Source organism: Rhineura floridana, chromosome 4, assembly GCF_030035675.1.
Source record: "Rhineura floridana isolate rRhiFlo1 chromosome 4, rRhiFlo1.hap2, whole genome shotgun sequence".
In the NCBI taxonomy this organism is placed as follows: Eukaryota; Metazoa; Chordata; class Lepidosauria; order Squamata; family Rhineuridae; genus Rhineura; species Rhineura floridana.
Window position 1 is genome coordinate 116,294,171 of NC_084483.1, and position 21,221 is coordinate 116,315,391.

Here is a 21,221-nt window from a genome sequence, read left to right on the forward strand (position 1 = left end):
TTGCTGTCCTCCAGGCATTGTTTCCAGATGGGAATGACTCACAGCCTTTGTGATGATGTTGAGAGGGATATCTGAAAGGAACAGTAGCTCCTTCATGATTTGCTCCTTCTGTCAGATCTCTGGGTGTTTTCTGAGGGGTTGGAGACTCTCTCTCTCTCTCTCTCTCTCTCTCTCTCTCTCTCTCTCTCTGTGTGTGTGTGTGTGTGCGTGCGCGCAGTGTTGGTGGGTAAAAGGGAGCCCTGATGTAGAGGCAGTAAATATGCACACGTGCCAGTGTGTGTGTAAAAGAGCTGCAGTTGGGGTGTATGTGTGTAAAAGCAACAGCTGCAATAGGATTGTGTATGGATGTGTATACCTCATGAGAAGAGAGTTCAAGGGACTGGACTGAGAAGAGAGCTCTGGTGACGAGGGAGAGAGTTGTGTAAGGAAGCTGCAGTTGAGGGTAAGGGTGGGGAATACAAGAAAGGAAAAGCAGTCGTGGGGCCCATGGACATTTTTACTTGAGAATCGGCAAAAAACTGGAAGTAGCCCTGGATTCTTCCCACAGCGCAGTCTGTCTTTTCTTTTTTGTGCCTTCTTGCTGCATGAAAAACATAAAATGCCCTTGGAACGTTCTCACCAAAAGACACTCATAGGGACATAGGAAGCTACCTTACTCTGAGCCTGACCTCCACATTCCCATCCCCTTGACAGTTTGAGGGCACATAATATTTGTAAAGGTGAGGGCTAGTTCTACCCAGAATCTGAGATAAGTGAAGATTAAGGGTTGCAATTGGTCATTTATATTTTATTGTTAAGTCTTTAGAATTCATACTGTTTATCCACAGTATTTTATTTTTTCAGGCCAAGCAAGCAATTCTAGAAATGGATGCTATCTGTAAGTATGTTTTGTTTAACACTATTCATTTGCATTTGTATTTAAAAAGCGAGCAGGGATAGATAGTACAAGGGACAACATGTAGTAGCCAACAGGATACATTAATCTTGGTGATCAACATGTTTCTGGTCCTGAATCAGAATCTTTGAATCAGAACGGGGGTGTGGCTTCTAGATGCATGCCCTATAGCAGGGGTTCCCAAACTGTGGTCTGTGGATTACCAGCTTTCTGCGAACTTCATTCAGGTGGTCAGCAGCATGTCCATATTAAATATTCATGTCATTGTTTAATTGTATTTTATTGTTTCTTTTATTTCTTGTATTGTATTTTATTGTATTACAATCTGAATTCTATGGAATGTATATAAAATACAATATATAAGAAATAAAAGAAGCAATACAAATACAATTCAAAATCATATGACATCTAGCCTAGCACACTACAATTGCTACAACAGCCAGAAAAACCATTAAGTGGTCTGCCAAAACCATCAGTGGCTTTCAAGTGGTCCACAAGGAAAAAAGTTGGGGTACCTATAGCATAGTTTCATGGCAGTAAGGTGAACTTAACAAGCCACAAACCCGCTGAGTAGTCTTTGGTATGTCGCAGTCTCTAAGCCTCAACTCCAAACTGCAGGATGAGAGGAATAATGCTGGTCTATCTTAGAGTTCTTGTGAGGAACCCTGAGATAATGTAGCACACTTTGACAACTCAGGAAAAGTTATTGTTAGTAACAACGTGTGCAGGCCGTGTATCATTGAGTCTCTGCTAGCAGCTGCTAATAAAGATTTTAAGACAAGGTTGCAGAGCAGCAAAACTGTTTGGGGATTTCTATGAAAATGGAAATGGATTGCCTTCAAGTCGATTCCGACTTATGGCTACCCTATAAATAGGGTTTTCAGGGTAAGCGATATTCAGAGGGGGTTTACCATTGCCTTCCTCTGAGGCTGAGAGGCAGTGACTGGCCCAAGGTCACCTAGTGCGCTTCATGGCTGTGTGGGGAATCGAACCCTGGTCTCCCAGGTCATAGTCCAACACTCAAACCACTACACCACACTGGCTCTTGGGATTTCTATACCAGACTCATAAAACCAATGGTGTTCAGGATAACGGTGCACAATACATGCAGACAGTTGCATGAATGACATCTGTTTTTATTTATTTATTTTATTTATTTATTTGATTTGATTTATTAGTCGCTCATCTGGCTGGAAACCCAGCCACTCTGAGCGACGTACAAAATAAAGGCATATAAACATCAGACAAAAAAGTATATAAACATCAAAAAAGAAGCAATAAAACTAAACAACAAAGTAGAAGCTATCCCCCAACCCACACAGCCCAACCCAAAGATCAGAAAGTCCTCCTAAAGAAGCTCCCTTTTGAAGGCTGGAGGGTGGGGCAAGGCAGGTGGAAGCAGCCTCCCCTGATGGCAACAGAGTCTCTTTCCCCTCATTGTCCTTCTCTTGAGGCAGCTCCCTTTTGAAGGCTGGAGGGTGGGGCAAGGCAGGTGGAAACAGCCTCCCTTGATGGCAACAGAGTCTCTCTCCCCTCATAGTCCTTCTCTTGAGGCAGCTCCCTTTTGAAGGCTGGAGGGTGGGGCAAGGCAGGTGGAAGCAGCCTCCCCTGATGGCAACAGAGTCTCTCTCTCCTCTGTTCCCAAAGAACAACATAAGGAATGCATAATGGGGCAAATATGCCATGCTATCTATTCTTCTTATACTGGGACAAACAAATCCTGCCTAATGGATAGACAGAGAGTATGTAGAAGAGAGAGTGCATGATCTATCAAGCTCTAGAAATATGCTAGACCAAACTTTTTGTTGGATCTCCTTTTCAGCCTTTCACAGGTGGAGTGAGATGGAATTAAAATGTTCCTGAAAGGAAGTGTGACAATTTCAGAAAAATGTTCATGGGGTTGCGCTTACTTTATGAGGTGGCCAAGGGATGTTTGTTGTTTTTTAAACTAACAAAGAAAAGGCCCAGGCACAGGGAGTGAGGCTGTCTCTGCATGCAGCCTTCCAGCTTGGCAGCAGCTCCTGAAATGTTCATGGGACTGCATGATGAAACTGAAGTGTGGAGACCAATAAAAAACCCTCGGCCACCTTGTAAAGTGGATTAAGGTAAGCAAACCCCCCCCCCCATTTTTCTGAAGGTCTCCCACCTGTTGCTCCCGAAAGCTGTAGAAAATCACTTCTGTTTTCATGGGGAGAATGAACTTGTGTGTGTGATATTTCAGTAGTATTTTGCCAGAATTTTCTCCACTAATTTTTATACCATTCTCCATCAATTAATGAGAAAAGAAATTGCATTCAAAAATTATCAAATGGGGGAAGAGAATTTTGGGGAAATCTCATGGGTGCAGTTCAGGTTTTTTTCACTTACCTTACTTTTGTGGTAGCTGAGGATAATTTGTGAATTCCTGTTCCTTCTACAAATCATCTCTTTGATGGTCCACACTCTGCAGCCTGCCTCAGTGCCTGAGGTTCAGTTAAAGCCCAGTAGAAGACATCATGAACTAGCTGCTCCCCTGGGGCTTTTTAAGTTCAGGAAGAACTGCAGAGTGCTGAAGAAATGTTCACTTGAAAGAAAAATCTCACATAGCCTTGGCCACTTTGCAAAATAAGGTAAAGACCTTGCCACCACCAAAATTCTAAAGAAGTTCTAACATACCCTGAGAACAAGGCAGAAAAATGGAAACCTCCTTTGCACAGAAAGATAACTTGAGAAACTGGAGGACAAATATGGGCACAGCAGTAATTTTCATTCCTTATCTAGAACCCATTGTACAAATCACTGGCTAGGTCTTTGGACCTTTGTTCCTTCTGAGTCTTTCCTGAAAATAGCAGTGGGAAAACATCAGCCTATGAGCTTAATTAGGGCCTGCAGGGATCCAAACTTGGGCCTGCAAGGTCTTTTTCCTTAAACCATACACTCCTGCCCCACATCTGATGCCATATATGGCATCAGGTGTGGGTTAGGTAAAGTTGTAGCCGCAAAGGAACAATCAGAAGCTTCAAGTGGACTCTCAGTTGTTCCTTAGCAAGCTGGGGTTGCTGGCATCAACAAACAGCTGAACAGTACTGCCAGTGAGCCCCAGTGGGATCAGTTGCACTAGGAAATTCCTCATCAGCAAGTTCCTTTGAAAGTGTGCTCTCAGCATTAATCACCTGACTCTTTGAGGTTGCCCCTTACTTCATAAGGATATCAGGTGATTGGCAGGTGGGCAACCGTGCCCACCTATAAAAATTGGCCTGCAGGGGGTGGGGGGAGGTAAGGACTTGGCCTGCCTACTGGATCCAATTCCCCACCTCTGGCTTAGAACATTGAAATACTAGGTATAATGTTTCTGAACTGTTAAATTATGCTAAGTTTTCAAGACACTACCTTTATCAGCAGCTGTTTCAAGGAGGAACATTGGAAATGTGATGACAGTGTAATTGGAAAGAAACCAAAGCAAGCAAGCGGATGATGGATATTTTTCCAAATAAATACTTCTTTTATTGGAACTTTGCAAGGAGTTGATCCTATTGATGTATGCATTTGAGTTATACAAGAACAGAATTTATAAATATGGCCACCTGTCACTGGTTGGCTTTATACAATCCAGCATTTATGTTTTGAATACTAACCTCATTTTCACACATTAGAATTGAAACCTGTCCTCATTCTCCAAGATCTATTTGCCCAAATTGTGTAAACCCCACTGGCCACAGGTAATAAATACTGTTGATATTAGTTCTATTTGATAAGGTAAACACTTCAGTATAACTAGTATAGCAAACAGTATTGATTATAACTAGCCAATGAAACAAAGAGCATTCAGTAATATATATGGTATTTAATCTTTAATGCTACTTAAAGGGATATGTATTTAATACCAACATTGTGTTATGTTATCCTGTATAATATTACAAGTGGGGCTGCAACCACACCCCTCAATTGGCTAGTTCCCCCCCACTTAAAATCAAGTTTTCTTTCCCATTACACTGCCACACTACTGTTTAACTGCACCACTGTTCTATTATGATGTCAACATGTTCTGCAGTGCTATTATTATTACATCATTATGCTGTATTGAATGTGAATGACTAACCTCCTCATCAAAGCCAAAATTCCAATAAGATAAACAATGTGTGTGGTTCTTTTTTTAAAAAAAACTATTAAATTAAAATTTGAACTTTATTGAGAACTAGTAAAATGATATAATAGGTAAAGCTCTCTGTGTATGTATATTTAGGGAGAGCTTTATATTGCAGAAATTCCATGGTAGTGAGAATTATGCATAGATAGTTACATCCTGTGGCATACAAGCTAATCCACCCCAGTTTTAGGGCTGGAGTGCTAATTTTAGCCACAGTATTAGCAAGTGTGACACATTTTCCTTAGACAGGCAGTTGGCAACCACAGGCTGAATGAGTTTTTGCTATCCTTGGCAAATGAAGGTTTTGCCAGCTCTTGCATCACCTTGTATGTTGAGAAGCATAACAATAGCACATTAGATAATCAAGAGTGCCTATGATAAACTATTATCTTTTCATTTCATTTTTTATGTCACCCATCCAGTGAACTACTGATATGCCTGTAGAATGCCTTCTCCAAGAGTGTGAGGAGTTTAAGACATTAACATAGCTAATAGGTGCCCCTGGAATTTGGCAGCCTAGGCATTTGTCAAGTATCTCTGGGAAAGTCATTCACTAATATGCTAGAAAATTGAAAAAGTGCCTTTGGGGACATTAAGGGGGTATGCTAAACCTGTTCCAAGGTGACCCCAGCCATTAATAACTAAGTCTGCTTCTGTCTGCATTGTCCCATTCTGCACTTTGTTTCTTAGTCATACACTAGTGCAACACAGCCTTGAGAAGCGTAACATTGTAATCATAAGGTCTTTCCTAAAGGGCTCAGCTTTACTGATGTGCCAAGTAATACTTAAGTATTGTTTCTTTGATTTCTTTATAGATCACCCAGGATTTCATTATAGCCCAGAAGGAGAAATGAAAGCAACATGTAATTCTAAAGAAGGAATCGGCCCACAGAGGGTGAGAAGGAAGTCAGGTAATAAAATGTTTTGCTGTAATTTCCCATATGAACATTCCTGTAGTCATCTAAACAGGCCCTTGTACTCCATCTTTGTTCTCCATCAGAAATGTGGTGAGTAGTGGTGTAGGACAGAGCCTTTTCAATAGCGACACCAAGCCCTATGGCAGAGGTAGAGAACTTGTGGCACTCCAGATGTTGCCAAACTACAACTCTCATCATTCCTGATCATTGGCCATGCTGATGAGGGTTGATGGGAATTGGAGTTCAACAGCATTTGGAGGGCCACAGGTTCCCCATCCCTGGCATAAGCTCTATTTGTAGATCTTATTTGCTTGGCACTGGCTGACACTGAGGTAGCCACATATAATTTGTTGCAAAACCAAAGCACAGGGCTGTCCACTGAGTTTTGCTGGGGGGCGGGGAAGGGACCACCAGAGGAGAGTGGCAGCAAGTTACTGTTTCTGTGCTGGCTGCAGTTGGTTGTAGCTGGTTTATTTATGTTTTTTTTTTTTTAATACCTTCTGGATCAAGAGACAGGATAAAATGTTTAAATAAATACACGTGTGTTTTCCCATCAGAACCTTCTTCCAGAGCCCATAAAATTATAAAGCCAAGTGGTGAGTCACGATGCGTTCTATATTTGATATTGTGCATTATGAATAAGTATTAAAAAATAATATGGCACATTTAAGTGTTAGATTGTCTATGTAATTAAAAACTGTACTAAATGCATTGGGGGGGGCAGGGGATCGCCATGTTAAGTCTGTTGTGGGGGGGAAATGTCAGATTTGTTATAAATCTTTCACAAAAAATGGCAACCTTCAAAAACCAGTAGGCGAACCTTTCAGGCTTCCAGGGCACTTGACATTACCACTCATCCCCAAAAAGAATGTAATGGGAGGCTCCAGTATGATACTAATGAACTAGAATTTATATGCAAATTTGATTTTGTTGAATTCAGATTCAGTTGATTACTGGTATTATTAAAATCTAGCAGCCTTGTACCCTGCATTGCTTGGAAATTCTAAGAAATAAAAAAAATCAGTGCAGTTTTGAAATCAGTGGTTAAAATCAGTGAAATCTTGAAAGATTATATCCAAACACAGATGAAAATCTGCTCCTTCATCTCAGGAACATCATACAAAATTTGGTTATATCTTGTGAGGTGCCCAAATGTATAACACATATAAACAACTTTTTAAAATATATAGTAGATAATTGTCTTTCAGTTATCTACCAAAAAGAATCATTCCTCCATAAGTATAAAATTAGCACAGCACGAAAAGTATCATCAACAGTGACTGCTCCTCTGAGTAGTCCACTCTCTTATCTGGTATATGTTTGGATGTACATAGAAATATGGCAACAGCTTCTGTCATGACCCCCGGACCCTCAAGGTACTGGGTTCATGCATCAGACTCAGACCCCCACCCTTAGGGAAATGAGACTGGAACCAAAAAAACTATTACTTCACCCTTGCCAAGGCTGTGTACGCTCACAACAACCCTGCAAGGTAGAAGGTAGGCTGCCACCACCCCTGTATACTGGTCCACTCAGAGCCAGGGGATTTCTGAGCCCAAAAGATATATAAAACCAAGGTCCTAAAAGGCAAGAGTCACAGTTACACTCCTTGCCAGGCACCTCTGGTTTAACACTTAAAATCCAAGCCTTTAACTTCTTAACCCTCTTTGGTAGTTAGTGACTGAGATTGGTCAAGGTACTGAATCCAGAACCATCCCTTCTCTCAATTGAACACACCAGGTTAAATAGAAGTAGCTTCATTAAGATATATAAGTGCACATAACATATAGCAGCAAGTAATCCTTTAAGACCATTCACCCAACAAGGGTTTAGGTTCTTACAAGAGAATTCATACACACAACAAGAAAATAACAAACTAACTCACCTAACTACTTACACACGAGGTAGTTGGTTGCGTGGCACCTCTCCTAAGAGAGATGGATGTTCAACATAAAGCAATGGAACCAGACATAGGTTGCCTTCCCATAAGCAACCCCTGGAACCATAAGGCAGAAAGGTTTGGAACTCTGGTGCCAGTCAGCATAGGCAGAGAACAGAGAACAAAGGCTATGGGTCTCTAGCCCTATACTTAAGGGAAAAAGATCCTAACGGTCCAAGATTAATTGACCAATCAGGAATTGGCTGATGTAACTTTCTTCTCGATGTTTCTCACATTTTTGCGCCTTCAGGCCCCCCTCCCAACTGTGTTTTCCAACTGTACAGGCCAAGGATGACCTTGGGTACCAGGCACTTGCTAATCAGCAAAGATAAACAGGTGCAGCTTGTTAAGGCTTCTCTAACCATCTTCAGCTGGGAAGTGAAACTCAGATTTGCAAATTGGCAAAGGCTTGTCTTTTCCAACTGTAACCGTCTCCCAGAGTCCCTTACTGGAGCCAAAGTATTGCTATTAGATTTTTTAATAACTCATGACCATTACAGGTTCATGACAGCTTCCTTCTCATTTCATGGCCTTTTGTACTCTGTCTCTGCAAAAAAAATGTTTCCTGGTGCCCATGTTTGTTTATATACCTTACCTTGTAAACTGCAAATAGTATTTGGATAATTAAGTAGTTTTAATCTAGGAATGGGGAACCTCTGGATGTTGGCTCTGTATCCCTGTTCTAATCAATGAGAGCTTATACCACAATAAGAAGTTTTTAAAACACACCTTAGAACAGAAGTGGGGAAACTTTTCTGGCCAGAGCACCAGATCTGCATCTCCCTAACCCCTGGTGGGCCATCACCTAACATCAGATGATGCTTCCCTTTGAAGCCTGTGAAGGCACACTCTGATCTGCCCAGGATGGCAGCATGTCTTCAAACATCTCCCTCTCCATGAGGAGGGGACTGAAGGTGCACTCTGATCGGTCAATGAGCTGAAGGGCATATGGGAACACACACTCACACACATGGCTTCTACTTCAGACTGCAGAGGGCCAGAGGTTAGAAACCTCTATTCTAAGGAAAAGAAATGAAGCCAGAAGCAAGTGAAGGAAAAAGCAGCCATTTTGTGAGAGGAGAGATTATGCTAAAATGCAGCCTCTTCTCTCTCTGCCTCATGGTGAGGACTTTACCTCTGGTAACTATGAGGAGTGAGGAACAGCCTCCACACCACTGACTGTTCCTCCCTGTCTCTTTTGAACCACTGCTGCCTCTCAGTGAAAAAGTTGCCAGAAATTCACTGAAAAGCAGTTTTTCACAGCAGAGAAAACAATCACAAAAGTATTCAAGCATGGTTAATTTATCATTTAACTGTGCCCATTTCAAATGGAATACAGTAAAACTTTTATTTTTTAAGTCAAGTAGTAGTTTAGGCAAGCATGAGTTTCAAACTTAAGTTTTTCATAAATGCAAAACATCATATTTGTACTTAGCAATACTTAAGATTGTTTTGCTTTGTTTTTCTCCGATAATTTCAGAAATGGATCCAGATATGCAAAAGGTAAGTTAAGTCATTTCCCCTCCTCAACAGTTTGGAAGTGCTTTTTAAAAAAGTTGGAACTTGAGTAATGAATACTTCTAATAACTTTAGAACATTTATTTCCCTTTTTCCAATTGTTATCCATGTCTGACACCTAGTGGCTATCATGGTCTTACCCTATTTTACACCTTGTTGTGGAGCACAACTTGAAACAATTAGCTCAGGCTTGGCATAACATGTTTTATGCTTGAGGTGAAAAATCTGACACACACACCCCTCCCAAACTCATAAACCATAACATGCAGAAATCAACCAGGAAATTCTCCTGTGCAGTCACTATTTAAATGAAGGGAACTGTGCAACAATGTGATGGCTGTGCGCTGTGAGTCAGACATGTCTCCCTCCTATTTTGCCACCCTCAATGGCACCCCAAATCTGCCACCCTTTTGGTGCCATGTTAGGGCTGTTTTTGAGCATGACAAATAGAAGGATAGAGAAAGAGACCATTGGAACAGTATACTAAGTACTACTGCTATCTCATACTCTCTTTAAACCAGGGCTGGGAAACTGCGGCCCTCTGGATATTGCTGGACTACAACTCCCAGCATCCCTGATCATTGGCTGTGACTAATGGGAGATGGAGGGATTATCCAAATGGCAATTTACTGTGTGTCTGGTGCTACTTTTAATTTGCATGGTTCACATGATGTTGCAGGCAGGCAGAAGCTATCATGCAGTTTCCCCCTTTAAATCCGTATTAATCCAATCCACTGATAATCCGAAAAGAGAAGGAAACACTGTCTCATCTACGCTGTGCTCCTCCTTGTAGGTGCTTTGCTTTGATGTTTTTTACTGGGCGAGTGAATCCTTACTTCAGCGATTCCCAGCTGCTGCAGCCGCTGCCTGCTTTGCCTTTCATTCACTCCCCCCCTCCGCCTTTCACTCAGGCTTGGTCAGTGGAGAAGGGGCGGAGGGGTCTAGTCAGTTTCATTGTTTCTTGTGAATTGCATGCTGAGATGCTCTCCCAGCTTCAGCCTTGAAGCCCAAACAGTCATGGGGTTGCAGCTGAGGGAATTGTTGCCTTCCATATCAATACTCTGGAGGGAGTAAACATGTAAAATTGGGGATAGGGCCACAAGGAAACAGTAACGCTAATCCTTCCCAGAGGAATGCCTAATTGTGTGAATGGAAAACAGCAGATTGGAAGCTACCATTGAGCAAGAAGTGTGGACCTTGAAAATCTATTACGATGGTAAAAGCAGCTTCTTTAGTACAAAGTTAGGCTCCCGTGTGGATAAACCCAGAGTCTAGCAATATCTGGAGGGCAACAGTTTCCCCACTTCTGCTCTCAGCATTTAGCAATTCCATTTGACTTCTACCCCTAATGCCTTGATATTAAGCCGCACACATTTCCTATATATCTGTGTGTCATCCTCAGAATTGCTGGGCTGGGTTTCTCATTTTTCAATAAATAAATAAATAAATAAATATTGAACTGGACAATTGCACCCATACAAAGTTGATGAACTCTATGAAGCTACCATGCAAGAGGAGGCATGGGAGAGTGTTGATATTGGATTGTGAAACAGCTGGGGACTGGATTTGTGAAGTAGCCAGCCTTAATTTCAGCTGGAAGAAATTAGGAGGACAAAATCAAAAAGCTGTGTAGCTGAATGGATTTGAGGCTGCAGTGACACAAAATCACAACTTAAAAAGAAGGATCCAGTAATTGAAAGTAGGAGGACAGAATAAAGGTCAGGAAAGGGATGTGAGCCTTCTACTGAGAGATAAAAGCTGTCTGAGATGAGATGTGGTGTGCACTGCATTAACTGCCTTCTGCTTTTGTGCATGTGTGTTGCCTGAATAACTACTGATCTAGATATACCTTTAAAATGAGAGGGATGGGACCTACATAGTACAGCACAACATAGTGCAGCATATAGTACAGTACAGGGTTCAAATCCCCACACAGCCATGAAGTGCACTGGGTGACCTTGGGCCAGTCACTGTCTCTCAGCCTCATGAAAACCTTCTTCATATGGGCACCATAAGTCAGAATCGACTTGAAGGCAGTACATTTACATTTTTTTCTCTCTCCAAGCGGATCAGTATTGAAGGAGTCTTGCTGTCTCAGGCTGAAGCCCTCCTCAGTCCCAGGAAAAAGCTTTCACTGAATCGCAAAGGGCTAGACTCCAATGAAGTGGCCTGTAGTAGTGACCGAGAGGATAATGCCCTTGCAGGTGCTACAGACCAGACTGATGCTGATGATGAAGAAGAGACTGAACAGGTAACCACCTTCCTTTGTACAAGGGGAAAATATGTAAATTGATTCATAATCATGTAGTTGGGAACAATGAGGTGTGTCAAATATATCTAGTTAAAGGATGCATAGATTAGTGATGTTTAAGAAATTTGATATCCTTGAACTGACCTGATCCAGATGTTCACATTGCAAGTGTGTGAATAGGAATGTAATCATCCTTTGTATTTGCACTTTTGATTTGAATTATGTGATACAGTTCATGGTTTTTTTTAAAAAAATGCATTGAAAATACATATTTTTCAATACAGGCATTTAGAAATGCATACATAGAGATATTTAAACATGTATTTTCATGTGGAGAGAGAAAAGGGAAAAGCTGTCTTCTCCCCTTTGGGGTGCCCCCCTCATCCTACCAAAAACTCTTGCATGTCACTACTTCTGTATAGTTGTACAAAATCATTATTTTTACATCTTCCCCCCCCAAAAAAAATAACCCCTGGGGTATTTGGGGAAACTTCTCTAGGTTGCTTTTAGACCCCAGGGACCATTTTCTTTTTCCTCTTTTGCACTCAAAAAGCCTTCCCTAAAAAAATGTAAATGACATTGCCAAAAATGTTGGCAATGACCCAGCTCTGTGGCATTATGACATGACTTATATATGTTCCCTACCTGCAATACATTTATTGGGAGGGGGAGGGGAGCACCACCACCCAAAACATCACGAAATGTGGTAGAAGCCACATACTTTAAGAGTGATGGGATCATGAGTACCATGTTAATCAGAAAGCAATGTATTCCTGAATATTCTTCCTAGAGCCCACCATCTACCCTACATCAAGCAAATTCTGTGTCCTCTGTGACAAAAGTTGTGTGTTAGTACTGCCTTTTGCTGACCTCTGTCAGTTTAGGAAACACCACAGAGGAATCCTTTCCCCCGTAATAATACAGTATCTTGTTGAACTCTTGACATTTTTGAGACTTGGCTTTGGCTGAAGGCCTTTCTGTTTAAAGGAGTATGCATCATAGTCTAACCCTTCTATTTTCTGCAGAGCGCACAACACAATTCACAACAGAAATCAAAAGGAGGCCACAAAAGACTAAACGGTCAAATTGCTGAAAATTTTGAGAAACGAAGAAGTGTTAATCTCAGTAATTATGAAATGCAGGTACTTTAACTATACAATCTTTAGGGGAAACTGATTTCATAATGTTTCCACTGAATGTTTTCAGCAGTGTGAAATAAACACAAACAAGAAAGAAAACAGTCATAGGTTGCAATACTACAAGGCCTAACACAAAGGAAGGCTAAAGGCTGCTTGGAGGCTAAAGGCTGTTTGATTAGCCAATATGTAATTGGCTAACCCCACTCTATCCCAGCCATTGGTTGAGTTCCTCTCAGGTTGTGAAATATTCATTTGTTCTGTAACTACAGGCATGAAGGAAGGATCAGTCATGGAATTGTGACAATTGGTGTAGCTGCTTTGAGGAAAGTGGGAGACTGTTTGAGGTTCAGGGAATCCAGCAGGCAAGGTAGTTAATTCGGCAAATCTGATCAGTCAGCAGTTGTTGCAAAGCTAGACAACAAAATCAGGAACAATGTTGGGGAGTGAAACCAACAACCAGATGGTGGATGAGCGACAGCTTCCTTGATACTTCTGGACTCTTCCAGATGAGGTGTTTAATGTGGAATGGCTGTGCCTCGTTCATTTACATTTTATAGGGGATGCAGATGATGTAGCCATCTTTGGGTAATCAGCCTGTGCTTTTACAGTAATTGTCCCACGTTTTCCCCCTTTTGCAGAAAATCCGTCAGTGTCCGCTCGATTCTCATGGGGCTGTTTTGGGGGTTCCCCCCACAAGATACTTTTTCTAAATACCTTTTTTACTTCTGCAAACTCTCCAAGCTTGCAATATTCTAAGATAATTGAGTTTGCTATTGCTATTAGTACATATGACAGAGGTGGGCAAGCTGCAGCCCTCAACCTTGTTCTACGCATTCCTCAGCATTCTCTCTTCCTTTCTTTAATCTCTGCAGAGGGTAGTGGTTGTGGTCCAGAAGGGCAATGGAAAACAAGGAGAGGCATGTGCACACATGAGCTCAGAGGCTTAACGACAGAGCACAGTAGCTAGAATGTCCTGAGAAACACTCTAGCCTCTCAGCTTGCATGCATGCCTCCCAGACTGCTGCCTCCACATGGATTAAGGGAAGCAATGAGTGACTTGTGGAGGTGGGGAGGCAGTCACGGGGTTCCCACCTCTGCCTGTATGTGGCTGCAAATCGGGTGGGCAGAGGGAAGGTCAGATATTCATAAGATCATCCTTTGCAGGCATTTCAAGGGGAGGTTTGTTAGCCTATCCCCTTGAGATTGATGGTTGAGAATATATCTCACACCCCTTTAACTATGTTTTAAAAAAAGATGGAGAGCAAGGAGGGACTTTGCTTTAAAAAGCCAGGAAAATAATACAGTGCAATTCTCTGTGTGGTTACTTTTATGGTTACTATTATACCACTTGCAACAGTCATGGCTTCCCCCAAAGAATCCTCAGAACTGTAGTGTGTGAAGTGTTGAGAGTTGTTAGGAGACCCCTATTCCCTTAACAGACTTCCCTGGGAAGAGGGATTGATTGTTAAACCACTCTGAGAATTGTAGCTTTGTGAGGGGAATAGGGTTCTCCTAACTCTGCATTCATTACAAACTTCAGTTCCCAGGATTCTTTGTGGGAAACCATGAGCGTTTAAAGTGGCATAATAGTACTTTAAATGTTTAGTGCAGATGGGGCTTATGTCTGTTCAGGATTGTACCCTAAGGAATCCAGAGGCTCTTGGGTATTCTGACTCTGCTGGAGGAGCCTGCACACTTAAATGTTTGTGAATGGGTGTGGTGTGTATGAAACAGAATGAATAGATGACAGATGAATGGGGGATGTGTGTGTGTATGGGAGTTTGTGTGAGAGACAGGAAGAATGGTAGATGAAGGGGAGAAAGATAAAAGTGGTGGCGGAAAGAGAGAGGGAAAAGAGATGGCTCCACCTACTTTCTGCCTTGCCTCCATCCACCACCAGTATGTAGCCCCTAGTCACTTTCTCCTAAGGGAATGTGGCCCCAGCTTCAAGAAAGGACACCCATCTCTTTTATGTGATTATGATTCTGAATGTTGGTTAGAGTGTAGACTAATAATATGCTATGTTTCAAAACTTCATAGAACTCCAACGAGCCTGCAAATGAAGCATCTTTCCAGGTGAACCCAAAGCTTTCATTTTCCTGCAGTGGAGGTAGTCGGCCATCTCGACAGTTCACACCACAAAACAACTCATTCATAGTGAATATTTTGGGGAGAACAGATGCAGTGAGAAACATCTGGACAGATCATCAGATCCGGCAAGCCTTGTTCCCAAGCAGACGCCCTCCACAAGAGAACACAGAGGATGAAGATGATTATCAAATGTTTGTACCATCAGAGTCTACATCCAATTTAGCTTCCATTGCATGTGAAGAGAGGGTCCCTTCAGGCCGCCCTTGTAGCTGGCATGTAGGGCTAGCTCATCAGAGTGACATTTCTATCTCTAATTCTCACAGAATTGTGAGGCGGGCCAGCAGTGCTGGGGAAAATAAAACTCCATCTAGTTCAAGATACAAACAAAATGACCTTGGTCAAAATGCTACTTGGAATGAAATTAAAAGTTCTAGGAGTGACATGGACAATCTGCAGGTGTACCTAGAATCTTCAGAAGAACTAACTATTGATGACATAGATCATGTCTATGACAATATAAGTTTTGAAGATTTGAAACTAATGGGTCTGGCTCAGAGGGAGGAGTCTGACCGTGCTCCACAAGGGTCAGCTAGAGATTCACTATATGAGACACAAGACATTATTTTCAATAAAAGACAAGCACCTCAAAGTAGGACCTCTATTCCTACCAGCAGAAATGAAACCACTCCCAGAAGATATACTCCACTGGTAAGCTCTCATGATCTAAGGATCAGTGAGGAGAATGTCTATGATACCATAGTCCTCCCAGAGCAGTCACTGCCAAATTCCAAATGTGACCACCTTAAGTGTTCTAAAAAGAGGGGTTTTCTGGGTCTGGAAACAGATTTTGCATGCTGTGACAACCTCCGACAATTTGTTTCTGAAGAAAGCCTCCAATTCAGTGAAGATGAAAATCCATATAATTATGTCCCATTAGATCATGACTGTTTGAACTTGGTGGATAGCTCCTCAAACTCTGACTCACACTCTCACAAATCTGCTGCAGATAAGTTATCTGAGGAAGTAGATGAAATCTGGAATGACCTGGAGAATTATATCAAGAAGAATGAGGAAAGGACACGAGACCATGTCCTTGCAGCTTTTCCTGTCTGCAAAGATGAAACAGAGAACAACATGCCTGCTGGAACAACTTGTGAATTAAATAAAGATGTGGAATGTTCACTGTCCACTCTCTCACTGCCAGAAACACCTGTTTTCCCCAAAACTTTGCCCAACAAGGTAGCCAGATTAAGTGAAGCCAACCTTAGATTTGAAGAGAAAGCAACATTTAAGGCAAGATCCTTGATGAGTCTCAACAGATCTTCTCTCTCCAGTGAGAGAGCTTTTGTAGATAGCCTTCATGAAACTGCCAGTAATATTCTGTGCAGTGCTAATGTAGAGAGTGCCGACAATGAAATGGATGCTGTGGACAAAACAAAGAACCGGGTCTTCATGATGGCAAGACAGTACAGCCAAAAAATTAGAAAGGCAAATCAGCTTTTGAAAGTAAAAAGCCCAGAGCAGGAGCAACTTCTAAACCGGCAACATAAATCGAGGCACAAAGACTTAGCAGCCATTTTGGAAGAGAAGAAACAAGGTGGTCCTGCCATTGGTATGCTAACAGTGTTGGTTTTTTAAAATCATTCTTACATTGAATACTTTGAATGCCTCTGCCTTTGGCGGAGATGCAGAGAGGCAACTTAGCAGTCTATGCATGTTCAGTATCCACCCACCCCTTTGCAGAGAAATTCCCAATTTGTGGACAGTGCAGGGGTGGACCTGGCAAGTAACAGCATGTGCAGCCCTGCCCCCTCTCCATGTGATCTTAATTGCATAGTAATAATAATGTGCAAATAGAGCTCTAACAGAGTGGAAAATATGGCTGAGGCTACAATCCTGTGCATGCTTACTTGCTGGTAAGACCCATTAAAATCAATGGGACCTATTGGGTAGGATGTAGCCTAACTTCCATATTATGGCTTTTTCATGATATGCAATGCTATTTTGTTTTGACCAGTCACATCCATCCTCTCACACACCATTTTTTCTTCTTTTTTTAGGTGCCAGAATTGCTGAATATTCCCAGCTCTATGATCAGATTGTTTTTCGGGAAACCTCTCCCAAAAAGATCAGTTCTCAAGACCCATCAAATGTAAGATATTCCTCACCAGTGTCAACATCTCAGTTAGCTGCCGAATGCTTAAGAGCAGAAGACTGGCTTTTGCATTCAACTTACAGTAATGGAGAACTCTCTGATTTCTCTCCTTGGCCAGAAGTCCCGCACCTGAAGTCCAAAAGCTCCCCTTCAGAAATGAGTGCAAAACAGAGCATGAGACAGTTGCCGGCAGCCTGCTCAGTGCCTTCCCTTCAGATTCCTCTTTGTCCACACATTCCTGCACAAAGGTGGAGTGCTATCATAAGTCAGCCTAACAAAGAGAACTTGCACCACAGTCAGGTTTTTAACTCTTTAGGGAGACAGGAAAGCAATGCAAAGCCACAGATGTACAGCAGGTCACAGTCGTCTTCCTCTGTAGTAGTCAACAAATCTGGAGATTCAATAAATCATCCACTTGAAATGGACAAGAAGCAGCTGGGTTCAGACAGGAACTTTCTCTCTGCCCACTATCAAGAATCGGTGCTAAGTGCCACTCCAGGACTTGCAGCATGTGATGGGACAAAGCAGATCCTAGAGAATTGCTCAGAAATGATTCTGCAAGATTCTCAAAAAATTCTGAGAGTTAATAGAAACTTGCTCTCAAATGCACAAATAGCTACCCAGAACTATTTTTCTAACTTCAAAGACACTGATGGTGGAGAGGGAGATGATGATGACTATGTTGAAATAAAATCTGAAGATGAGGGGTCTGATTTGGAGAGTTTCTACAACCAACCAAAGCTTTCAAATCCAAAGATAAATGCACATTCTGATCATTCAGAACCTCATGGTGGCAAAAATATGTCCCTGGCTCCTGTCAAGCCATCAGACTCTTTCCTGACCACAAGTAGTGATTCAGAGAAATTGAATGACTACCTATGGAGAGTACCATCTCCTAATCAGCAGAACATTGTCCAGTCCTTAAGGGAAAAATTTCAGTGTCTTAGCTCAAGCAGCTTTGCTTGAAATTTTACAAAATTTCCTAACATTCTGCCTTAATGCTGACAAGGTTATGGTAGACAGCCAGTACCAGTAGTGCACATTGTAATGTGTATATTTTAACTATCATCTAGTGAGAAATTTAAAGTGACTAGTTTTGCACTGTCATGTAATCTACTGGCTTTACATTACAGGCAGATTTCTGGCTAGATTTTCCTTGCATTCATGTTTATCATTTTCCCCTGTGCTGAAATCATAGCAATGCATGTATGAGTGCCAGTCATGTAGGCAGGGATTCTGATTTTTTAAAAAGAAATCTCAGAATGGCATTAATACTGAAAAGCAGGGGGGAAGTATGGCATATACTGCAGAATGTGCAGTGAATCCTCCACATCAGTTGTATACATAATACTCTCAGGTTTACTTGCTTAAAGGACTGTTACTTAAATTTTCATCAAGTGAGGTATGAAATACTGTGACTGGATTGAAGCTTATTGATGAATTGTTATTTGACCAGAAGCGTTATGATTTCCTTCTTATATTTTTGCAGCCCACTTTTCCAAGTAGCTTTGATAAGTAAAATGTCCACTTGTGGTACAGACCAAAATGGAAACTGTGGGATCAAGCAGGAAAGCCTTTTGAAAAGCACCTTTCTCAAATTTAATCCTGCAGGGTAGCTAGAACTGTTTTGGAAATGACTTTCAGGCATCAGTAATTGTAACCTATACATTACTGAACACCAGCTAAGAATAATTCAGGCCCATTTTAGTTTTTCCCCGTTAGTTAAAGATGGTATCCTTTTATTTCAATATGCTACATTCCATCTTTTTTTTTTTTTTTGCGAGTACATGAACATATGCAGTAAGTAGCCCTAATCAGGCATTTGGTACCCTGGGATAAAAAACATACAAAGGAGCATCAAATTAGCAGAGGCTACTCCACCAGCTAAACACCAGCACATGCTGGCTATGCCTCCCAACTGAATGGCATCATTTTGAAGAGAGAGGTCCATATATATCCACATATGGCTCGCTCCACAGAGATGGAAATCCTGATTGATATACATTCCTCTGGAGGGGGTTGTATGCGTGTACATCTGTGCTCACATGGTTCCCCCTTCAGACTGATCCTGATCATGCATCAGCTGGGGAATGTAAAAGGCACATAGGTGTCTGTCAGGGGGCAGGCTGGCTTGTACATTCTCAATAGCCCCTCCCTGGATTTAATGTGCATGGGTTCCAAATGCCTGAATAGAGCTAATTCTTATCTCCTATGCCGCTGTATATTTTTTTTTCCCTCTGCATAGCTTTGGCCTGGCAGCAATTGTGTTTTTACTTGAAAAAATGATGTGCGAACATACAATGTGTAGGCAGTTTTCAGATGAAGGACATTTAACAGTGATATGATTAAAAGTGAAATGTGTGTTGCCAAGCAGGGGGTTATTTCTTTTCCACTTACTGTACTCCACTTTGCTCTAGCACAAAGCACAGTAGCCCTCATAAATTGTAAATGTCAACAGTTGCTTTTATAGGTGTGTTTGACAAAAATCCTTGAAGTACGTATTTTGTTCTACTGAACATAGACATTGAAGGCTTTGTGGTTTCTGAGTTTCTCTGAACTTTACAGAACAAATGCTTTTTTATTTTTGAAAAACTGCTTCAAAAGTGTTGGGCTTTTCTTTGTTTTACCATTAACTCAAAGGTGCATATGCAGAAGGCTGTCCTGGTTTCAGTAGAAGAGCTGACTTTAATTCAGCCTGTGTGTAGTAAAATATATGATGATGATTGTAAGCATATATATTAAATTAGCAAATATCAATTTTTATTTAATAAAAATGTAAAATAATGTAAATAGTAATAGAAATTAATCTGTGCATTAACAATAGGCACATTTACATTTTTTGTACTGATAGAGGAATTTTGTTAATCTGCTAAAATAATGAGATCTATAATCAATGGAACACGTAGCTTTGTAATGAACAAACATCAATATGTTTTCGGGTACTTCTAGCTTTGCTGGCAGAAAAGCAAGCAGATGAATTCATATGTAGCCAAGCCCTGGAAAGTGTTTCTGTATAAAAGCAAAGGGAAATGTGGTTTTCAACTATGGATGAGAAAATTAGGTATTGAGAGACAAAGAAACCTTGCATCTTTATGCTTTGTTAAGGAGTTTGTTATCTAACATCATCTAGTACAATTTCCAAAAAAACCCACCAGTAATAGAGGAAACTACACCCAACTAAAAAAAGAACAAATCTAGAATTTATAAAATATAGTTCCTTGCCCAAAACTATGTAGCCAAAAATAGCAAAAGAATGCCATTGCTAATGTAGTTTGAATGTTACATATGTACTTGGTTAATGAACACTAATGTATATTTCCTCATATTGTAATCTAAAAGGTTAAAATTATTTCAGTGCAGCCTTCTCAAATGAGCAAATATATATAATTTAGATGTGAATTTTCTGCAGTCTCAGGACAATACAAATGTGAATGGAATCAAAAGCAGCTGTTTCTTGGTACACAAAAGGTGAGTTCACTTGAGGGTGTTCTTTAAGACCATTACTCATATTGTAGGTTAATAGACCCATTTTACCATCTGAACTGTCCTGAGTACATTACTTCATTAATGGCAGTGGGTAGCACAAAAGTGAGGGCACAGCAGGGAAAATAGCAGCTATTGCGAAAAGAGGAAAAATAGGGCCAGAGAATAAGGTTGTAGTAGAGGAGTCAATACCACGTACTGCAAACTGGATAGGTCTTAGCGCACTTACCATTATCACATCTTTATTAAAAGTGATTTTTTCCTTTTCTTTTGAAGACTTGTACCTCTCTTTTGTAACTCTTTGTAAACAGCATGTGAAAAGGAAGTTTATAATTTTTAACCATGTAACATTGCTTGTAAAATATGCTGATTTTAATGCATTTCTGTTGTATTTGTTGGTAGTATCAGCAGTATACTACTGGACAGCATTCAAAATGAAGTCATTCTGGATGGATTCACATTGCTTTCTAATTTCTGCATTTCATTTATTAGCATTTTATTCTACTGGTTAGGAACAGTACATTGCACTTTTTCACATAAGGAATTTTTTTAAGGAATATGTAAAAATGTATGTACATGTAGAAGATTCTTAAGTAAAACTTTTTCTCATTTTGTTATGCTTAAGAGCTGAGTTTCAAGCATGCCAAACCTGAAAATATATAAGTAAGAGCTGCCTAGGGGAAAAATAAAACACTATTTGCAGCAAA

The 21,221-nt window shown here is 40.9% G+C and overlaps 1 protein-coding gene across 11 annotated transcripts in view; it reads left to right on the top strand.

Moving 5' to 3' along the window:
* The window catches only part of PLEKHG1 (pleckstrin homology and RhoGEF domain containing G1), a 170,434-nt gene extending 149,221 nt beyond the window's left edge, over positions 1 to 21,213 (top strand). For all 11 annotated transcript variants that reach the window (XM_061624114.1, XM_061624115.1, XM_061624121.1 and 8 more), the window contains 8 exons: positions 844 to 877; positions 5,837 to 5,932; positions 6,496 to 6,534; positions 9,358 to 9,380; positions 11,461 to 11,646; positions 12,672 to 12,788; positions 14,826 to 16,488; positions 16,937 to 21,213. In XM_061624114.1, coding sequence (XP_061480098.1) covers positions 844 to 877; positions 5,837 to 5,932; positions 6,496 to 6,534; positions 9,358 to 9,380; positions 11,461 to 11,646; positions 12,672 to 12,788; positions 14,826 to 16,488; positions 16,937 to 17,997 — 3,219 coding nt within the window. In that variant the 3' untranslated portion in view covers positions 17,998 to 21,213. The remainder of the gene's footprint in view (positions 1 to 843; positions 878 to 5,836; positions 5,933 to 6,495; positions 6,535 to 9,357; positions 9,381 to 11,460; positions 11,647 to 12,671; positions 12,789 to 14,825; positions 16,489 to 16,936) is intronic.
* The last annotated feature ends 8 nt before the right edge of the window (positions 21,214 to 21,221 follow it).